Source organism: Falco peregrinus, unplaced genomic scaffold (assembly GCF_023634155.1).
Source record: "Falco peregrinus isolate bFalPer1 unplaced genomic scaffold, bFalPer1.pri scaffold_58, whole genome shotgun sequence".
Classification (NCBI taxonomy): Eukaryota; Metazoa; Chordata; class Aves; order Falconiformes; family Falconidae; genus Falco; species Falco peregrinus.
Window position 1 is genome coordinate 30312 of NW_026599622.1, and position 16432 is coordinate 46743.

The 16432-nt window shown below is 44.8% G+C and overlaps 1 protein-coding gene across 3 annotated transcripts; it reads right to left on the bottom strand.

Moving 5' to 3' along the window:
• Positions 1–1606: 1606 nt before the first annotated feature.
• LOC129783616 (ankyrin repeat domain-containing protein 7-like) lies at positions 1607–16197 on the bottom strand. Of its 3 annotated transcripts, XM_055793547.1 has the most exons (10): positions 15992–16197; positions 11878–11992; positions 11470–11643; positions 11255–11361; positions 10600–10737; positions 9683–9822; positions 6221–6271; positions 3896–3929; positions 3747–3816; positions 1607–1809 (listed from the first exon to the last, which is right to left on the bottom strand). In XM_055793547.1, the coding sequence occupies exons 1-10, from the start codon at positions 16195–16197 to the stop codon at positions 1717–1719; spliced, it is 1128 nt and encodes a 375-aa protein (XP_055649522.1). In that variant the 3' UTR covers positions 1607–1716. The 3 variants fall into 3 exon arrangements, with proteins under 3 accessions (XP_055649522.1, XP_055649524.1, XP_055649523.1); XM_055793549.1 differs by lacking the exons at positions 1607–1809; positions 6221–6271 and having other exon boundaries at positions 3407–3813; XM_055793548.1 differs by lacking the exons at positions 1607–1809; positions 6221–6271 and having other exon boundaries at positions 3407–3816.
• Positions 16198–16432: the final 235 nt, after the last annotated feature.

Genomic DNA, 16432 nt, shown 5'->3' on the forward strand with positions numbered 1-16432 from the left:
CTAGGACTACTTACACTGTGCCACATGCAGGCTTATGGTAAAATGCACCGACAGAAGAGCACGTATAGGCACAACACCTGGAATACAGCAGGTTCTGCCAGGCCCGCTCTGTAGCATTTGATCAGCAGCTACACACGCTCTGGTAACACCTACCACACCACTCTACTCTCTGGAGACAGACAATGCAAAGTGTGCCTTCTCCTCCTCTCCAAGACCCGAGGTGAGTACCGGAGTGCTCAGCCCTGACTGACGGGGCAATGCTTTCGAGCACACACAAGCGTGGCACTGGAGAGACTTTCTACGTTTTAAAACTGGACAAGGTGAGGCACTGGAACAGAACAGCTCTCTCTCAGATTGACTCAAATCTTTCCCAGGCTTCAGCCAAGAGCAATCACAACTTTTCAGTCTGACAGCACGGGCCAGAAAGGGCAATACTACTGTCACACCAAGACTCTCTAATCCTCCTCTTTTTCAACCGTGCGTTTTGTTCTGATCGCTTCAGGGAGAACACAGCAACAAAACCAAGAATGACACCTGCTCCATTTAGCATCGTTTGGAATCCAAGGCCACAATTTGTTCTTCAGGAACGAACGAAAAGGAACAAAAGCTACTTTCCTCCTTGCCAATGCCCACTAGGGTTCACAGGCAAGGGAAAAACTTACTGTTTCAGAAGTCAAGCACCATTTCAGTTCATTTACTGTGCATTAATATTTATAGAGGAAGAACTGGGATCAGTATTTACTAACTCACTTCTCTCACCAGTGTCGTCTTTGGAAGCACTGTGGACTTGATGGCTATCATTACAAATAGAATTTTTCACACCCTCAACAACGGCAGTTCGTAGCTCTTCACCAGTGTTTTCCTTTTCCTGCTCCTTCTCCTCTTCTTCCCGTGCAGGTGATTTTTCCTAGAAGAGATTGACCAAACAGCTGGAAATAGCAGAAACAAGCACCTTCTTAGCCACCCATCGACAACTTTAAAAATGCTTTTCCTGTGTAAGACAACAGGGAAACTTTGTCGAGCTTTGTTTTACAACACCTTCAGTTTTTCCATGGGAATCTCTGAGGAGACAGCAATGACATTAGCCCTAAGTCATTAGCCCTGGCTCTGCAAAGCTCCTGAGAAGCAATTCTTCATGTCAGCCTAACTCTAGCTTTCATTTCAGTTACATTGTTTTGGAACACGCTCCTTTTCCTCTACTTTGCTCCAGGAAAATCACTAACTTCCTGCTCTCAATCTTACTCAAACTTTTTGGTTCCTCACTTTCAGCCATCACACCAGGTATTTTACTAAATGGCAATAAATCTTGACAGATAAAAACCTGTACATACAGCTGAGAAAAACTGAATTTATTTCAGAAAAATTATACTGCCTATTTGTTTTCCTGCAAAACCACTGCAACCAATTAAAAAAAAATATTGAAAATACTGCCCAACGCTGTTCTTATACCTAAGAAACTGCTTTGGCTAGGAGTAAAGGCATTTTCTAATATGAAAAAAGGAAGATCAAAAGATGGATATACGTGAAGTATTAACAGAAATCCAGTTTACCTTTTGGTTCTTACCTTTATTACCCTTAGAAAATACCTTTGTGATTGAATCATCCTTATATAACTTACTTTGGTGCTCGAGTGAAATGCTGCTCTTACGTTTTCTTCATGCCTATTCAAGCACAAGTGTTCACTTCCTTGTTTCAGCGCTTCACACACTTTATTATCTACTTCACATTGCTCTTCTTCTGTATCTTCATCATCCACATGTTCAAGAAAGACAGAGTTTGGTCTTTGACTTTCAAGCATTGGTTTTTTTCCTGCTGACAAAGAACTATTATCACTTTCAAAGCCATTACTGAAGCTTGACTTTTTCTCCTTAAGACCACAACTATCTGAGAGAAGCTGAGGTGTCTCTTTTTTCCAGTTTGTCATCTCAGAGTCATCATTTCTGTGAAACTTCACCCGAATCATGCTTTTCTTGTTCCAACTTTCTTGTTTATCTTGCAAATTATTTAGATTTTGAAAGACAGTTTGCTTTGGTACCGACTTGCAAGATACTTCATTATTCACCGTCTTTGGAGACATGGCAGTTATGTCAAAACAACAAAAGGAGTTATGGAAATGGCAACAGGCATGTTACCAGATTAATGGAGTAATCTGGGAGTGTCTGGAAAAGGAACCAAGTCAAGGATGGGCAGGATGGAGGAAGGACTTGGCCAGGGCCAAAGGCTTAGGAGGGGATTAATAGCTTCATTTTAACAACATGACTTATGTTTTCTGAAGTGACTACGTGCTGTGTTTTCAAAACACTACTTTTCTCATTTACCATAGGAAAAGAAATGTTTAAAAAACGACTTAGCAAATCTACTTTTATATATTAGCATACTATGCAATCTTTTCCAAATAGCTTACTGTTTTTCCTGAACTGCTGGGAAACATTCATTAAGAATGTCAAGTTTGGCTTCTGCAGCTTCTGTAAATAAAGAAGCCAAAAAACAATTATTTTTTAAAAAAAAACCACTAACGACAACAACAAATCTTTTGTTCACATCAAATCTTGAACACTAAATGTCATCAGGCTGTCCTTTTGATAATGGTCAGGTACTGGCTCCATCCTGTACTTCTAAGTACAAAAACACTCCTCACGTATGCAATTCAGTGAGTATTTCACCCCCCAAAATACCGTGCAGGCACCCTTCTGAAAATTGTGCCCAAAACTATGGTTACATGCATAGCAGTTCTAAAAAATCTGGGTTTAATATTTGTAGTACTTCAGTAAAATTCAGTTATATTTAAGATCGCAGCTTCTGGATGCTTACTTGCAAGTGTGCACAAGGGAAGTAACTGTTAAGAACCCTAGACTTACTGCGTTAATTAGTCCCTGCAAGTACACTCACCAGAATATCCTGAAATTTCAAAAACATGCCCAAAAAATGCATAATTTATATTTAAATCAGTGCAAGAAAATGAAATCATGTTAAAACTAAACATGCTTGCATCTCCAGTATTGCAGAGTAGGTTGAATTAGAACACCGGTTCCCCATCGCTGCAGAATCCCAGAGCAACAGAACTGATGCTCCAGACATCACTGCAGAAGTTAATAATTCTTCAGAACACTAGCAAAAAAAAAATAGGCCTGAGAGCTTGTAGCTGACAAAAAGAATACTGCCTAAGCATATTCAAAAAAAAAAAAAAAAAAAAAAAAAAAAAAAGAGGGAAAACATGCAGTGTGAGATTACATGCAAGCACAGAATGCCATCTCAATAGAAGAAAAAAAGATGACCCGTTTGAGTAACTCATCCGCTGAGCACTCTTGAGTAACCTGAGGAGGAGGAGAGGAGAACTAGGTGATGAAGGATTTCAGTACATCTTCATTAAAAAGTGCCCTTTATCAGTTGGGATTCTATCACGAAATCTACAGGAAACATTAACAGTGTTTGAGGAAGAACAGAGCAGGTTATATTAGTAACTTACAAACTTAAAATCTGACTCAAATGACCAAGAACAAACAAAACTGTGGGGGTTTATCTCGTCGCCTATGGCTCTTTTGCCTCAAACCACAAATCTGCTGCATGCTCTGCCACAGCTACAGGTCTTTTAGGAAAAACTCACAGCAGAAAAAAGGCTGGCAGGTCAGAGAGTGCTTCTAAGGAGAAAACAATATTGGCTAGAACTGTAGTTTCTTTCAATCCCCCAGAAAACTTGCCTTCAGATCACTTATTTTTACAGGACATTTACTGTAAATACACCATACCTTGGGAGAAAAATCGAGCTCTTCCTCAGAAGCACGCCAACTGACATCGCTCCCCTCTTTCTCCAAGCTTCTTAAAAAGTAAAGCAAAATGAGTACTGCGTCTCTCCAATCATTCCTCAGGTATGCGCTGGGTATGTTTAAAGTCTTACCCGATTGAGTCTCCTTGCGACAAGTCGTCTGTTGCTGTTCAAACATTAATTGACATGTTGAAATTAGATTTGGCATGCTAAAAACCAACCAGCACATACAAACATTTAACCTGGACAACTCTACATGTCATAGCAGAATGAAACTTTGGGGAGTCAACTTTACGTAAGACAGCATGAATGAATGAATGCATTTCCAAACAACTGCTTTTTCAAGCCACACTGAATTGACAAAACAAAAAAGACTAGAGTTTTATACCTAAAAGTTCAAAGGAGATATAAGTTTAAGAACTACCTCTAAACTAAAAAAAGCCCAGCATAGCATGAATAGGCTACGTTAATAAACAGTTAACAAAATACTGGTGCTTTAGCAAGACAGTAAATAAGTGAACTGCTGAAGTACTCATACTGCACACACAAGCACACACTGTTGACAGAGATTTTACTGGTTTATATACTCTACTAGCTGGTGCTCTACCCACTTACAGGTTATCCTGAAAAGGTAAAAAACATCAAAAAGCATAACCAAGATCTAATGCCTATCCTCAGGTAGAAAAATCCCCAGCAGGTCTCTATGCTGCACCAAAAAGGATAGTCAACAGGCAAGACAGGCGTAACCAGGGCACTCTATACTACGCTCCAAGCTTTCATCAATTAAGAAAGCAACTGGCACACAGGACCACAGGATAAATCAGGTCACAAGGGACCTCGGCAAGTCTCTCAGCCAACCGCCTCCTCAAAGCGGACTCAGCTCTGAGGTCAGATTAGGCTCACAGGAATTTTCCAGTCTGATCTTGAACCATTCAAGGAGGGAGACTGCACAACCTCTCTGTTTTACTGTTCTCACCATGGTGAAGCTGCCCACATTCCATTAGAAATTCTCTTGTTTCCATTTATGCCTCTTGTACCTTTGCTTCCTGTCACGCACCACTGGGAGGCACCTGTCTCCGGCTTCTCCTTACACGTGCTGCAAGCTGCTGCTGGGTCCCCTTCAAAGTCATCTCCTCTCTACACTGAACAAGCCCAGTTCCCCCAGTCTCTCCCCAAAAGGCAAGTAGTCCTGCTCCTGGCAAAGTCTGATGGCCCTCCACTGAACTCGCTCACGGATGAAAGACCACTCTCTCTTGCGCTGGGGGCTCAAAATTATACCCAGGGAGCTGGACACAAGCCAGGGACTGCCAGGTAGCAGCGTACAATCCCCTCCCTCAGTCTCCTGGCTATGCTGCTCTTCATACCGCCCAGGACACCGTTAACCCTCTCAGCCGGCAGGGCACCCTGCTGGCTCATTCTCAGCTCACTTTCTGCCAAGACCCTCTGGCTATTCCCAGCAAAGCAGCTCTCCAGCCAGGCAGCTCCAGCACGTGCTGTAGCAAATGGTTGTTCCTTTCCATGTGCAGGACTTGGCATCTGCCCTTGCTGAATTCTGTTAAGCCAGGCCTGACAGCCCATTTACCCAGCTTGTCAAGATCCCTCTGAACGGCAGCGTGGCCCAGATGCACATGTTGCAAACTCAACCATAGCGCACTCTAGCACACCACTGATGTACTAAAGAAACCTGAACTCTAGGAATCCAGCCTGAAGACTGCGAAAACCTCTCAATTATCAACAACTAAGATGAAATAAAAGGCCTCTTCAATTCCCAGGACAGAAAGGAAAAAAACAAATAGAGCCTCCACATCGTATCTATTTCAGCACTCCTCAAGTCCTCAATAATTAGTTCTCGTTAACTATCATCACAAAATGAAGTTGCTTATAAATAGGAGATTGGTAGCCTTCTATAAAGTTGTATGATGAGAGCCAAACCGAGGTCTTAGACAAAATCATTAAAAGGAAAAGAAAACAAAGGGCATATCATGTTGAGTAAGTTATCTGAACTTTTGCTTTCCATGCATAGTAACTTCAAGCAATGATCAAAACCAGTTCCCATTCTCCTTTAAAAAGCAAGAGAGAAAGTTTATGAGATAGTTTTCAGACAGATCTTGATGCCCTACCGTAGAAGTGGGATCTAGAAAAGTAGTATCTAGGGATCACTTGTTTCTACTTTAATTGAAGTCCATTTTCATTTTGGAGTAACAGAAGAGCTTTTTTTTTTTTTTTAAATAATATTATTTACTATCACTAATGACACAAAGCTATCACTCAATTCAGTAATAAAGGACCTGTGCAAAACATGCCAACAAAAAGCACCCCAAGCCTGCTCTCAAACCTAATTTATAAAACCAAAACCATCAGAATAGAGACCTCCAAGATAATAAACATCACAGGTGTGTTAGTATTTGTGCATCACGCAACATGTTTCACAGTTGAAATGCTACTGTATAGATATACCTTTCTTTGGTTTTCCTGTTCTTGATGTCTGGCTAGGAGATTGTGGCATTCCTATATCCATTTAGGGAAAGCCATGTCAAGGACAGACCAAACAAGGACACCAGAATAAATGTGAATTCCCGGAAATGCAGAAAACCTAACCAGTACATTAACAAAGCTGTAGCAATGGGAGAATGTACTGTGACCATCAGCCTACTCTACAGTTACAAGAAGTAGAAGCCAAACCTATCACAACCTACAGAACTCTACTCTTAAGGGACAGCGTCAAACAGTGTAACTTCATTTACTTGCTCCATTGTAGAATACATACATTCCAATATTTTGAAACACTGAAACAGATTCGTGGCAGTTTACTGTCCTGCCAACTTTGCATTTCTCTCAGCTTGACTAGTCCTTGCCCAGCACTGACTACCAATGCAATTCCTTCGTATTTGTAGAGTGTTTTATACATACAGCGCACTTAAAATCCCTCCGTCTAAGCATCCCAAAAATCTGTAGGTGCCAACAAATTTTGGAGATATGCTAGCCGGTTGTGTCAGATGGCGCCTGATGCAGACACAGCCCCCTCCTACCTCAGTTTGAGGTAAAAGCCCTGCATATATTGATTCGACCATGCTGAACTGTTCACAGAGAGAAGCTACGCCACCAGCCAGAACGCAGGCATGACAAGCAGTCAGAGTGAATACCCTGTTCCCCCAGGGCTATAGGGCAGGCCACAACTGGACCAGAACGGGTGCACTGACTGCTGTGAGTGTCATGCATGTGTGCTTGTGTGTGTACGCGTGTCTATGTTGTGGAACAGAAGCTTTAGAATACAAATCACCATCTGCCTGCTCTACCCATCCTACTTAGTAAGAATGGTGTGGTTCTGTTATTGCAGCTACCCAACACCAAACGTCTGTGTGACAAGGCCGTAACATTTGCCTCAGAGCAACAGGGAGTCCTGCTTATATTGATGTTACCACAAATACATGGAATGGACGTGGCAAGAGGACTCCTATCAAAAACACACACGTAAGAGTGAAAAAAAGGACCTCAAGATTGTTTCTCATTCCTTCTCGATTTCTCAATTTTCTTAAAAGGTGATACAGCAGATATAAAGCACACTGAAGCACTCGTTTCTTTTCCAAGAGCTCTATGACGAAAAACCAATGGTTTCTGTAGGAACAATACACCAATACGCAGTGCAGCAGCTAAAAAAAGCTGCCACTGAAGACATACTAGAAATCTGAACCCTCGCTTTTAGAAAAAATGCATAATTACTTTTTGCCAAAGAAATTCCAACTTCAAATCTGAAAAGTCTGTCATTCGATATGCTAGAGGTGGAAGCCATTCATTTGGAGGTTTTTGCCAGTCTGTCTGTAATCAACAAAAAGGTTCGTGTTCTGACAAAAAGTGTACACTCAAATAAGCATGAGCCAACTTCTTAAATATACCGACTTGCTCACTAGAGGCGAGTATTTTGAACAATGTTCAACAAGTGCAAAAGTAGCAAAAGGAGGAAGGACTACATTGAAGATCCCAGAAAAATAGGAATGAAGAGCAAGATTAAAACAAAGAATTCAAAGTGGGTATTCCTCCGTTGCCTCAAGATCAGTCTAGCTTCTCCTCTAACAGGGGCTTCAAAGCTTTTACTGCAGCCTGTCAAAGGGACTCAGGATGCAGGACCTGTGCTTTGTGGGTGCAAGCAAGAGACCGCAGAATCAATGCCACCAAGTGTTCCCTGCATGCTACTAATCCCTCTCACTCAACAGGCCGGGGTCATTTTCCAGGAGACTGAGCACAAGGAGAAAAAGATTCGTACTACTCAAGAAAAACAAGCCCTACTATGAACAGTTTGAGAACACAGCACACTTTCTCTTCCCAAGTCCTTAACCCACATAAATATGCTCTTCACACTTACTATGCCTCTTCAAGTGAGGATTTCCCATAACATTGTGGACTTATGCTAGTAGTATTACTGTCTTCAAGGAACCGAGCAAATCACTTGGTTCAAGAACCCATATTTCCCTGAGGGCATATCAATTTTGGAATCACACAACAGTATTATTCTTCAAGCCACATATTTTAAAATAACCCGGGCCTGTCAGTCATCACAATGTGGTACCACAGCAATTATCTATGTGCACAGGAGGCAGCCACAGAGTGCTGTTTGGGTAAAAGCAACATTTTGTTGATTAAACTACCTGTACCAAGCCCTTTCCAAAAATAAAATAAAATATAAAAACCTCCGCAACTTCCTTCAGTCTATCAAGAAACTTTACACATCGCTGACTAGATCAAAATAACTAGTCCTAAGTCAAAGGAACAAAGTTTGGCTCTAAATTAAATTCCCCTATCTGGGAAAAGTGAACTCGGAAAAATATCCCATGTTTTGCTCATATTTCACGACATATTTTAAAAAGGAGTAATAAACTGTGTTTGAACACTGTCTGCTGCCCATTTGCCACAAAGTTCTGATGTAACACCCTTAAAAAAACCAGAAAGGATAGAACTTCCCACTGTAGGGCCTGAGATGTAAAGTACAAGAAGTTTGATCTATATTAAAAGATTGGTTTTCTAAGATTCCTCTAGGGCTATATGAGCTCATAAGCATAGACTGGATCTTAAACATTAAGGAGTTGTTTGTTTGGTTTTTTTAATTTAAAATGAACTCACTGAAGGAGCTAATTTTTTGATAACAAGGCAATTCAATTTTTTTTCTGGATCACAAGTTAATATGGACTTTTTAACGTTTATTTCATAAAATTACTGGAAGTAGAAGTGTTATTTATTTTTACTGGAATCAAACTATGTCCATGAAGATACAGTACACACAGAAGCTGCATTATTGTTTCTAACCAAGTGACTTTTCCAAGATGATTTTTCCTAAGTATGTCTCTACAGCACCTACACAGAAACAACCGTAACTGATGCTGAGAAATAAGACAACTCACTAAAAGCAGCTTAGTGCAGGTGAAACTATTAATATTAAAACACCACTGCACAAACTCAGTGGAAATCAACAAGACATGTACAGTCCTGCTAACTCATCTGTTGCTTCCCAACCACAGGAAGATGAACAGCTACTCAGGATGAACCTTTTGCAATTTGTTTTCACAATCTGACTGGCCATCTACAGGTACAAGTACACACCCCAAACCCAAAACCACTCACCTAGTTCCTTCCCTGTCCCCCTTCTCTCTCGGTATGAAAACCTAGACAGATGGGCAATCTGGCAGGCAGAACGCAACAACCCGGTACGTGGGCCCGTAGCACACAAACCGCAGCTGTCCTCACCCCTGACAAGAAGCACCTCCAACCAGCAACAAGTCAGCATATTCACAAAGCTTCTTGCGCTACCCCACCTGATGCCTCCCCTAAAGTCAACGGCGAACACAGCGAGCGCTGACAACACAAACCCCCTAAAGAAAAGGCCACAGTGATTTTCCTCGTGAGCTCCTGCGTGATTCAAGATCCTACCTCCTCTGTCCACAGCAGGTGCACCCAACGTCAAGCCAGCAGCTCCGGCCCGGTGAGGAATGCCAGGTACTGTGCCGCCTTGTGCACCACCTTCGTCTCTGTCTCCCCGGAATGCGTATGCCACCAGTTGTGTACAAAGACTATATAGGGAAAGAGAAGAAACGTACTTGGTAAAAACAACCACATACTTGCTTATACAGTTTAATAGCACAGTTAACAGCCACTTATCCACCCTACACGTATTCATAGCCGTAGGAATTCATATACTTGTATGCATTCACTGAGAGTAATACACACAGAACTTACTGCACGGCTACTACCTACTTCAATATTCACTACAGTCATGTTCACTCTAGAGGTGCATATCCACACCTATGAAGCCATTAGCTCCAGCTCAGCACAATATTTTCAGCCTAGCTGTTAAGCAACCATAACCACCTTAGAGAAGGGATACGCACAGGTACAAAGCTATCCATAAGAGGGGTGAAACTGCTTAAGATTTTAACAAAAGGGATATGTTAGATCTCTGAAAGAAAAGGCTGGTAGTTCCTGCTCATTGTAGTGGAAGTCAGTAAGGACAATGGTGCTGGTCTGAGGAGAGGACTGACATGCATTTCAGTTTGCCACGTTCTACCTCTGGGTAACTGTAGGATACAGACGTGTTTTAGAGTTTGTATTGGGCAGGTGCAAGTTTAGCATCAAAACTTGAAATCTAACAGACAATTTGGGGCGGAAATTTTCTTCAACATCCAGATTAATAGTAGACACAGGGAACAATACGTATCAGAAGACGTCACCGAGCACTGTCTGTCCTGAAGCTTTCAACACACCATTAAACCTTGCTGCTATTACCAAAAACATTCAAAAGCCACACTGACAACTGACAACCTATTCTAACAATAAAGTCAAAAATTTACCTAGAATATCCATGAGTAACAGCATAATCCTCAGCTGTCCATCCGTTACTGTCTTTATGGAAAAGATCAGCACCATATCGAAGAAGAACTTTTATTAAATTAAGCTGTCCACCAGATGCTGCAGTCATAAGTGGGGTTCTGAAACACCAAAAATATGTTATGAAGTAGATCATTTGACACAGACACTGTAATTATTTTTATTCCTGTTTGCTCTCAAAAACTACTTTCCTCATTACTGAATGAGCAAAAGAAAAAGCAGTTTTCATTAAATATTAAGAGCAACCATAAAATGCAAGAGGGAGTCAAAACAAGCAAACATTCGATCTTCAGACAAAGCTTCCACATAGACAACGCTCACGTACAAACTACGCCACTATGCAGGAGATGTTTTTTCAAATCGAGGCAGTGCTGCTGAGCTAACAGCATGTTTCCTGCCAGAAGGGCCACCACAGACAATGCCTTCTTGTAACCCTCAACGAGGAAAGCACCCACTGAGGTATGACAACAGCCAAGCGCAGATGTGCTTTCACAAGTCACACAGAAATAGCTGCTATGTGGCTCCCCGGGTTTTTTCAGAGCTCATTCTCATGCCTCTGATTAATCCAACCTAAAGAATACTAAAGAGACCCATGCAGAGTTTTGACAAACCACTCACCTTTCACAGTGATCTCGAGCATGCACATCAGCTCCTCTCTGCAGAAGAAACTCTGCTATATCTTCATGACGTTCAGAGATAGCAAGAATAAGCGGAGTGTTTCCCTCCTGAAAGGACAGATAAATACATTTAAAAATAAAAGAAAAAAAAACCCTACAAGAGAAATACTAGTACAACTTTTTGAAAGAACTTCTTCAACAAATACAAAAATTTACCTTATTCCGAGCATCAATATTGGCATTATGCTCAAGTAACAGCCCCGCTACGGTTGTATTAGGAGATCGGACAGCAAGGTGAAGGGCAGTGTTGCCGTCAGCATCCGCCAGATGGGGGTTGGCACCGTGCTCTAGCAGAATAGCTACACATTCTTCTTGCTGGCACTGTACAGCCTGGGAACAACACGCAAAAAAGGAAGAACTGCCAGCACTCTGTTACAATTGCCCCAGCTTCCCAATGCTGGAAAATAAGAGCACCTTCAAAGCTGAGCTAACATATGCCTATTCCCCGCTGATTACAACATGCATGCTTCTACACAGAGCTGTGTACAGAATCCTTCCAGCCACCTCTCATTTAATGCACAGTTGACAAGCCCCACTTGAAAGAGCATAACATATTCCACATACCTTCATCAGTGGTGATCTGTTGTCACTGTCAGTAAGATTTAGTTTACACTTGTTTTCTACGAGATATGTAACAACATTCACATGGCCATTCGCAGAAGCGAGATGCAGAGGTGTCCTAAAAGTTAAACATATTAAATTAGCACAAACAGACAACTAGAGAAATAATTTCAGGCTGTGGTAAATTGTTATGACCACAAGTTTCACTTTGCACAAAGCAAGCTTAAGAAACGATTTCTCATTCTGTTACCAGTAACAGCAGTTGCGCACCAAACACCCGAGACTGGCCAGCAAAACCCCTCCGCAGCATCTGCTTAGTAAGCTGCCATTTCCTTCACTCTAGAACTTAATCTGCACAGATTCCTGTGCCCAGGTGGTGGTCACTGCCTCCAGCAGGACTACACCTGTGGCACAGCAAAAAAGACCAAAGCTTGGGAATCTGAGAACTATGGCAAGCAACCCTCTAAGTTCTAGGATTATTCACGTGCCGGAAGTGTCTCAGAGATGTAGATGGGCTTTATATAAAGAGTATCAGCGTTTCCCTGCACTTCGAGGATTTCTGCTTTTTCTCTAGCTTGCTTACTACTGCAACAAAACCAAGTACTCACTTGCACCAAAGTGCCCCCCATTACATGCAGCAAACCAGACAGCAGAACACTGTAAGCCTGAGTACAGGAAAGTAATACCCGACCCTTCAGATACGTGTAACTACGATAGTCATAATAAGCCTACTACAGAGGAAGTCCTCTCCAGGGAGGGAATACTGTGTTTCCATAATACATGACCAGCATAAGAAAATGAAACTCTTTTCTTCAAGTTAAAGCCTTGCCAGAGGAAAAAAAAACAAACAAAAAACCCCTCCTTCAAACCACAGAACATCTTAGGTCTGATGTCAATTAACCAGCCTACTTATACTGAAAGAAATTGCCCAGAAAGTCCTTGCATGTGTTTCCCCCTAAATCAGAGGCACAAATCAGCACAAGCTTCACTCTGTGCAAAAGCAAAGCACCTGCTGCTCTGCAGGACACCTGTCCCAACAGAGCAGAAGACAAGCTAGAAAACAGCTGGGACCTTCCTCCCTTGAAGGTGATGCAGTAACAATCCCACAGTTCCTCAAGAACTGAGGGGAACACCAGCACTGGTTCTGAACCACATCGCTGCAGGCAGGTCCTTCTCTGTATTTAGGAAAGCTCAACTAGCCTTGCAATTGTTTGGGTACCTTGCTGAGACAGGAGCACAACAGCTCCCTGGCTAAGGGGGAATGGAAAGGGAGAGGTACACAAATGCAGTGGCAGGTGATGCAGAAACACAGTAATCTGTAACACAGATACTTGTTACAGGGCAGCTGACATCCTCCTCCACTGCAACAAAGATGAGGATGAGAGAAATACAGAAAACTTCAAAGAATTTGGAATGTCTTGCTACAGACAGGGAACAGACTGGAGCACTGACAGAGGAGTAGCTCAAGAGCAACTACCACCACTTTTTGAGAAATTCCCATGGAAACATGCGGGATTCTTCATCTCTGAAGAAACGACTGACTGAGATTATCTGAAAGCTAACCAGAACTGGTTATGAAGGAGTCCACAATCATCTGAAAGCTGCTACTACCAACCACTAGGAAGCATGACAGACGTCAAGTAGTCACTATCAGTTCTGCAAACAGAAAAGCCTTCAGAAAACTTGGACTTGTTGCTGTCCTCCTCAACCAAGCCTCTCAGTTTGTCAACAGGAGACGGCTCTGCTTGGAGCAAGGCCTGCTGTGCTCCACAGAAGATCCACTTCAGGGAACAGGCTGGCAGAGAACACCAGGGCTCAGGGTTGCCTGTCCCTGCAAGAGGCCTCCAGTAACACCGAAGTTCTTCTGCCACCCAGCCCTGGGGACACTGCCCAGATTCTGTTCCTGCTCCTGCTGCTGCTACGCTGATCACCTACAGAGTAGAAGAGAACTGCTGATGCCTGAGCAGCCACGAAACAACCCCACTGGGAAACAGCAGGCTGGCAGTACGCACTTTGGCCCTTGAGCCGACAACCCAGCAGCTACAAGCCAAGCAATGAAAGCGCTGGAGTTCAGTCTGACAGGCAGCTGACAGGGTCAATCTCCCTTAGCGATGAGCTCTGACCCAGGATCCATGACTAGCTGGCATTGTGCCCGCAGTGCTTCCAACTCTGTGCTGACTTTTGCCCGTCTCTGTCAGTGAGGCTGAAGGTTTTGCTAGACCACCTCTGAAAGCTGCCTGCTCCTAACTGATGCTGTATCAAGCGTACTTTCGGGAGGTCTTATGGGCTACAGGACCCACTTTATGGAAGGAACCTGTTGGTGTGATCCTTGCCATGTTCCTGGTGCAGGATTTTGCTTTTGGAAATCCTGAGCAGCAAACCTGAGATATTCATACAACCAACGCACACATTGTTGCCGTTACTTTGCATTATTTCCTACTCTTCACCTCTATTTCCAATGATACCAAGTCTTCCAACACGAAGCCCTGAAACGCACCTGCATCTGGTGGTCACTCACAACACACATCACACCCACAAGCACTAAGAGGGCACAGGTGGCCTTGCAACCCTCATGGCTGGTACAGAGGGCAGTGGCTGCAGCAAGTAGGCAGGCTCTGGCCACCGAATTGCTCTCAGCCTCGCTTTTCAGCACTGGGCATTATCACGGCAAAACCACCACCGTGCTCATCATAGTATGCTGCCTTTTCTTTCTTCCCTCCCTCTCCCCCCCCCCGCCCCCGGCTTGGTTTTTTACAGTTTGTGACTTTATTTGTCCTGTTATAACACTGATAATTGCCTGGCACACAGAAGGAAACCCTTCAGAGGAAAAGAAGCTTTCTAGACAAGATGAACTTGAAACGCAAAAACTAGCGAAATTTCGTACCAGGGTCTGCTAAGAGCTGGTGACTGACTGCTGACTGAATCAGGAAGCAGTAAGAAGAAAAAGAGAGAAACTTTCCGAACTATTTCCATAAATGCCATCGGGCACCTTGACTCTGGCAGCTGAATTATGCACAAAAGTGCACTCAAGCCACCTTAAATGGCATCCCCCACCTGCAGCTGCATAAACAAATACTGGCTGGCAACACTCAGGCACACAGCCCACGTGCTGACTGCACTCTTCATCGCCTTCCTACAAATCTAGACAGTTTCAGGTGTTTTCAGGGCAATAAGCTAGCTGGCTGGCAAAAGTCCAGTCTTCAGAAAAAGACAGCCCAGGATGCTGAAGTACTCCGATTAAACCAGCATCTCCTCTGAATGTCATGGATGTTTTGACTCAGAGTCTTTTCAGAAAAGGCATTAACAGCTCGACACATCCAAGACCCAAAAACTTCAGCTGATTCCCTTATGCTTACGGTGGATCATGAGGAGCTATGCTGCAGCCCAGGGCTTCTCCCTAAGATATAACTGCCAAGTACTTGCTGTGCTTGACTCAAAAGCACACATCACACCACCTGCCAGAAGCAGCAGCTCCCTCTGCATGGCACTGCCCAGATCTTCCAAACCAAGGCACTAATTAGCTGTACCAAGGCCACAGAGCAAACAGCAAACTGCCACCTAAAATCAGACTGATGTTGCTTTGGCTGCAACATCACAGTCACAAAAGGCACATCAGGCAACCGTCCACACAGCACCAATACACAGCACATTTACCCTTTCCTAAACGCAGTGCTTACCCTCTTTTACTCCAGCTGAGGCAGTGCAGCTTGCTCAGCTCAACTACTAACCCCGCACGCCGAGGCCTCGGAGGTGCATGCACTCTGCCTTCCAAGCCTGCCTGGAGAATGGCCCTGAGGCTCCTTCTGCAACCCCCCCGGCCAGGCTGCTGCCGGCCCCCTGCCGCTCCTGCGCCCCCAGGCAAGGCAGCACCCCCGGGAACGAGGGCACGGAGGGGGCCGGGGCAAGACGGGGGATGCTCGGCCGACTCCAAGGGCTCCTGGCAGCACAGGCCTGGCTCCCCGCCCAGGCTGAGGCTCCCCGCAGCGATGCTGCCGTTCGCTCCCAGCGCCCTTGAGCTGCCGGCGGCTGCAGCTGCACCTGCGGGTCCCGGCGCTGCCCGCAACCCCCCCGCACCCCGCCCCAGCACCGCCCGGCGCTGCTGCCCCCCGCCGCTTACCGCTCCGCCGCGTCCCGCTCGTCGATGCCGCATTTCTTCAGTCTCTGCCGCACCTGACCCAGGTCGCCACGGGCGGCCGCACGGTGCAGCTTGCCCAGCTCCTGCAGCCGGAGCTCGTAGGCACCGGTGGGGAAGGGCTTGGCGGCGCTGCCGGACGCTGCCGGCTGCCCCTTCTTCTTCCTCCAGAACCCGAACAACCTCTTCATCCCGCGGCAGGGGCGCGGGCACGGTCCCGCCTCAGGGAGGGGACGGCGGGAGGCAGCCGGTGGGCCGGGGCAGGGACGGGGGATCGGGGGGGGCCCCCGGGGCAGGGGGATCGGGGGGGGGGCCCCGGGGCAGGGGGATCGGGGGGGGGCCCCGGGGCAGGGGGATCGGGGGGGGGGCCCCGGGGCAGGGGGATCGGGGGATCGGGGGGGGGCCCCGGGGCAGGGACGGAGGATC